Here is a 6083-nt window from a genome sequence, read left to right as displayed (position 1 = left end):
AGGGGCCCGGGCGGGGCTGGGGGCCCCCCCCCCCCCCCCAGTGCACAAATTTTTGTGCACCGGGCCTCTAGTACTTTAATAAGTTCTTGTTATGCTTGGGTCAGAATTTTTGCATGTGGTCCAGTAACTTCAACAGAAATTCCTGGGATTTTTCTCATGCATAATTGATAGTAATTGAAAAACTTTTTTCGTCTTATTTTTTAAATTAAGTAATGTCACATTTAATTTTTCCCAGGTATGATACAAACACAGAAACTCTTGAACTACACCTGCAAAACAACAAAGTTAGGATTAATTCTGATTTCCCTAGTGATGGGGAAAGGAGTAGTGCCTGTCTGCAGGATAAACTGGAAGATCTACAGGTAATTATTGAAACTATTATGAGTTTACCTTTTATTAGAAAATAACACCACCATGAATATAGATGTCACCATTTTTGTTGAGGTCCCATATGCCAGATGTTTTCAAGAACTTGGTTGGATTGCATGTCTAATGTCACCCGATTCCAGACAGTGATTTGCATCCAAGTATCAAACCCAGGAGAGACTTCGGCTCAGGGTCCTAATTTATCGCACATGCTCTAATTTGATACTCTCGATATTGTGGCTTGCAAAATTTTTTATTGCGCTTGGGATGGGAATGAGGCCTTCAGATGAATTGGTCAAAACAATGTGGTCGGAGGCAATTTTAACCAACACTGCTTGCTTCTAGGTTGCTCTAAAATCAACAATACACGAAAAACCAGTGACTCCAAATACTTTTCAGTTGTTCATCGTCTTAACCAAGCTGTCACAATGTCTGTCTGACGTTGGACAGTAAGCAAGGGGCAGGCAGTGGAGGGAGTTTTCATTCTAAGTGCTGGGCGGTCTTCCTGGAGAGCATCCGAGGAAGTAGTGCCTTTGATTCAAGAGCTACAGAAACAGCTAGTGGTAGGAACATCAATCGTAAGCCCTACCAATAAATACCTTCCTTATTTTGAAGATGATCTGTGCATGGCAATGCGACACTTGTAAGCTTGGAAGTGCGTTAGAGTGAACCCTCACAGAAAACCCATCAGGTGGAGAAAGGGCCTTGTGTGGTTCCCTTTAACACCCTCCCATATTTTCTCGTTTCTTCCTCCCGACTGGCTCCTCTCTATTTTCCATCTGAATAAGCAAAATTCATATGGTAAAATCTCAGTTGTTCAAATGATGGATTTAGCACGTTTTCAACGCAATTAAGAAGTTGTCTTGAGACCTTACTCCAGGGACTGAATAATGAGTTGGTTAGAAAAGCTATACTAATACTTGGGGAAAGTGAGGAGCAAATTATACTGGTGAGTAAGCAGTAAAATTTTGTAATAACGCCTTATTTTTTTTTTTAAAGAATCAATATAAGGCACTGAAAAGGTATAGAAGTTTTAGGTGTTTAATTATAAATAAAAATAATTTTTTTATTCACTTGTTTGCTATAAATAGTTTTGGTTCACTCAAATTTTCTTTTAGTTTAGGGAGAAACACATTTTTTCTCTAGAGGAAGTAGAAAGTCTGTTCTTATGACTGTATTTGTCTTTCTGAATTGTATTCTGTGTACCCAGCTTAGGGGAAGGGGTTTGGATTTGGGTAAAAGTGATATCATTGACTCCCTTGACTTCATTAAAAGGGCCCTCTGATAGCATAGTTAATATCATTGTTCCCTGACAGATCCTTTACTTGTAGATGGCTGGGAAAAAATATTTTTTTAATCTTCACCCGAGGATATTTTTTCCATTGATTTTTAGAAAGAGTGGAAGGGAGGGAGGAGGGAGAGAGAGAAATCCACATGACAGAGACACATCTATTGGTTGCCTCTGGCACTCATTCTGACGGGCTGGGGATTGAACCTGCGACCAAGATACATGCCCTTGACCAGGAATCAAACCCTCAACCCTTCCGTCCGTGAGTCGATGCCCTAACCACTGAGAAAACTGGCCAGGGCAGAAAATATTGTTTTAATGTATTTTTATGGGAAACTTTGTGCCCGCAGTTTGTGGCTATCTCATTTTATAAGAACAGAATAATTGTGCCTGTTAACCCATAAGCTGATAAATAAATTTATGTGTTTCATCCAGGTCTTAAAGAATGAAACTGATGCTTGCTGGAAAGAGTTTGAAATCACTTCATTGCAGTTAGAAGAGCTAGAGAGTGACATAAAGAAGCCTTTTATAATTAAAGCAAGGGACAAATTAAAGGAGAAAGAAAGAGAGTTCCAGATGACTCTTAATACCAGGTATAATTCTGAGGTCTATTACTAATGAACTTACTAAATTTTTAAATGCCATTTTAAGCTAGGCTAGTACTGTACTAGTATGTTATTTTCCTGAGCTGTCACAACACCCTACGAGAGGCTGCCATTATGATTGCCATTTTACTGATGAGCAAACTGATAGGGAGGTTAAATAACCTAACCAAGCCACCCTACTGGCCAGAGACTTAAGTGGAATTTAAAGTCTGCTGAGTCCTAAAGATCATGCTCCTCCCACTCTCCCCCCTTGGGCATGAATCTGCCCATGTTGCATAACTTCTCTGGGCCTTGATTTCCTTATTTCTAAAATGAGAGTGCTGTAATTAGCCCTACACATAGGATGTGTCTCCCCAGTACATATCCCTGTTTTACCTTGGAGGAAACTGAGGCGAAGAATCTATGTTAACCACCCAGGGTCACGCATTCCAATTTATTATTAGTAGAGCCTATTCTTGGAGCTCTAGTATATTTCCATGAGTAAAATAATCAGTATTCATAATGAGGTTTCTTTGTCATCAAGGCAGTGTTAAATTACATTCAGTAATTTGTATTTTACAGTTTTTCATTTAGCGTGGTATCCATTAAGCTAATAAGAATATTTATATAGGAAACAACTCATTCTTTGGCATTTTTGGATCGCTGGGTTTGTGTTTTAATGTGATGGTCTGTACATATCATGGTATGCATTTTTATTGGACAATTTTTTTCTGTTCTTGGTTAAGTCATGGCATTAATGGGTTTTATAGGCTATCTTTCATCTCTGGTTCCCCCTCACATCTGGTTTCTTTTGCACCTAGAATGGAGTCTCTGGAAACTGCGCTGCAGCTTGTGATACCTGTGGAGAAGGCATCGCTCCTTCTCTGTGGCTCAGACCTGCTCCTTCTGCATGACGTGGCCATTGAAGAATTTCACTTCACCGATGCTGATGGCATTTATCAAAACCTGAAGGTACATCCCAGTTCTCACAGGATAGTCACAGAATAATCGGTTCCTTGGAGATTTACTTATACATGTTTATGCCTTTTTGATTATGCATCAATAATATGCATTTAGAATATAAGCTATGGCAGAAAAACCTTTAATAAGTTATACTTGTTATTTATTTCTCAACTCTTTAATTTCTTTCAAATTTGAAAGTAGTTACTATGGAGTAACAAGGTATTTTCTTTGAATTCAAAATGAAGGATTCCTTATGAATGCCTTCTCCAATGACTGAAATCTTAAGTATCATGCTAGACTCATATGCATATATCAGCATATTCCACAGCTTACTTATTCCAAATCCCATCATCAATACAAAATAGTGAGGTTTTTATTTCAGATTATAAACATATCTCAACAGTTCAATCTGTGATTATTTTCACTGAAGCAATGGGTTTATATACTTGTTTTCTTTTGGGGATGGAAACATCTGGAAGGGTACCAGATGATAAAGCCACTGGGCCATCTGGTCATCTGTAATTAAAATGTTGAAACTGTCAGCCCTGGTTAAACTGAGAAGCAGTTTTCTAGATTAAACCTAGTGACTTAATTTGAGGTCAGTTTCTGCCCTGCAGCCGTTCTTTTTTCTACCTCAGCCTTTTCAGCTCTTCTTACCTTAATTTTAGGATATCCAAGATTCCATAGCAAAACAGATAGACATTTGTAACAATTTGGAGCAGTTGGGCAACTTTGCATTAAAGGAATTACACCCACTCGATTTACGTGCAACACAGACCATTATCCTGAAACACAGATCACAGCTCGAGGAGACGAACCACAGGGTCCAGAGGAGTAGAGATGCCCTCAGGGCTCTGGAAGACTTTTTAGCTTCCCTGAAAACAGCTGCCCTCCCTGGTGGGCTTGTCACAGACCCTTCAGCCTCAGGTACACAGGTGGTGTCAGAAGATACGTTGACAGTGAAAAATAAAGAGGGAGAAATTTATCTGATGAAAGAGAAGGCCAGGCATTTGGATAAACGTTTGAAGATGCTTGATATAAGCTTTAAAGATGCCGGACGGGGCGAAGACATGTCCTGTGAAAAACTTCTCAATGCTCTGGCCGAACCCTTATTTGAGACCCGTGGCTCTGGCGGACAGGAGGAACTCACGGAAGAAGACAAGTTACTAGACGCTTGTATTTTCAAAAACAATGAACTCCTGAAAAATATTCTAGAGGTGCAAAGTCAAATCAGCAAAATTGGTCTTAAGGATCCGACTGTTCCAGCTGTGAAACAACGGTAAGTGTTGTTTCCATCAATTCCCCCCCCAAGGTGACACTTTCCTGTGTTTTCAAATATCTATGAGATGAAACAAATACTTCCTGTCTATTTCTGTCCCGTCCCACTCTATGAGCGTTCAGCATTCTCTTCCGTAGACTTTTCAAACTTTCTTCTTGTTGATATTGTGTCTTTACTAAATGTTATGTAATTCTTTTTTTGTAAAGTTTTCATTCTCACGGACAAAGGAGTAGTGAACTAAGATGTGGATAAAGTACACCAGTTGCTGCAAGTCGCTTTAGGCAGTGTATTCACTATGTTCTCTTGATGGGGGAAGACTGGAACTCTACACATTTGGTCATAAAGAAGTGGGAGCATCAGCTACCGATGCACATGCTACACCTTGTCCCTACTTCTTTCTTGATTATTTGGGTTCATGCTTCCTCCCATCAGGATTAGGGTGGGGTCTCAGTGGGAGGGCATGGGATTGAGGTAAGCTACGGTTAGTGTCGGTTCTGGGGACTGAGCAGAACTGGGGTAAACTGAGGTTGGCAGCCTTCAATATGAGTGCTGTTTTAATTCTGCCATTCAGACTCCCTCTCTATGCTGATACCAATAGGAAAAGGCACTTTGTGAAGCTCCCCTCCCCTTAGTAAATCTCTCCCACGTTCTGTCTCCTCGGTCCATCTCTAGTCCTTCAGGTTCAGTGCTCTCTTGAGGTCTTTAGCTGATCAAGCTCTTTCCTCTGAATGTCCCTGTGACCTCAGTCTCAATGAATCTTTCATTCCTGTAGTGCCCCAGTTCCTAATGAGGTGTCAAACGAAATACTTATTTAATTATTGATTCATTGTTATTTTTATTATAGATTTAGAAAGAATACATACATAAACATTAATTTTTAAATGAAAATTACACATTTACAAATAATAATTGCTTTCATTTTATATAGCCCCAATAGAGCTCATTTATTTATTTTATTTTTTAATCCTCATCCTAAGACATGCCTTTATTGATTTTAGAGAAAGAAGAAGCAAGTGGGTGAGAGAGAAAGAGAGGGAGAGAGAGAGAAACATCGATTGGTTGCCTCCTGCACACACCCCGACTGGGGATCAAACCCTCAACCTGGGTATGTGCCCTGACTGGGAACCAAACTGAGCCACACTGGCCCGGGTGCTCATAGAGCTTATTATCTTGAAGGAGGAGTAAGATATCAGTGTATTTGATGCTGAGATAAGCTCTGGAGAAAAATTAAGCAAAGAAGGACAAGAGGGTTGCAATTCAAATAGGGTCATTAACGATGTTTTACTAGAAAGTAAGATGGGATGAGTGCTAGCTAAGTGACTACCTGGAGGAAGAACCTTCCAGATCGAGGGAGCAGTGGGTACAAAGTCCAGGTGTGAGAGTAGGCCTGCCATGTTTGAGGAGAGGCTAGGAGGTGAGAAGGTCAGCAGTGAGGTGAAGAGATTTGAAAGCGTGTCAGGGAGATACTTGATGGGATGAGGCTTAGCTCATGAAGGGACTGTGGGCCATGTGATTACTTTGGCTTTTTCTTTTAAAAAGTCTTTCTCTCTCTCTCTCTCTCTCTCTGTCTCTCTCTCTCTCTCTCTCTCTCTGTATATATATA

At 40.1% G+C, this 6083-nt stretch overlaps 1 protein-coding gene across 1 annotated transcript in view; it reads left to right on the top strand.

Moving 5' to 3' along the window:
- The window catches only part of SYNE2 (spectrin repeat containing, nuclear envelope 2), a 269558-nt gene that overhangs the window by 72852 nt on the left and 190623 nt on the right, over nt 1–6083 (top strand). Inside the window, exons 26-29 of the mRNA XM_014545947.1 lie at nt 236–362; nt 2090–2247; nt 3060–3210; nt 3870–4480. Coding sequence (XP_014401433.1) covers nt 236–362; nt 2090–2247; nt 3060–3210; nt 3870–4480 — 1047 coding nt within the window. The remainder of the gene's footprint in view (nt 1–235; nt 363–2089; nt 2248–3059; nt 3211–3869; nt 4481–6083) is intronic.

The sequence above is a fragment of the Myotis brandtii genome, unplaced genomic scaffold (assembly GCF_000412655.1).
Source record: "Myotis brandtii unplaced genomic scaffold, ASM41265v1 scaffold423, whole genome shotgun sequence".
NCBI lineage: Eukaryota > Metazoa > Chordata > Mammalia > Chiroptera > Vespertilionidae > Myotis > Myotis brandtii.
Note: the sequence above shows the minus strand (reverse complement) of the source record. Positions and strands in the feature narration are given on the sequence as shown.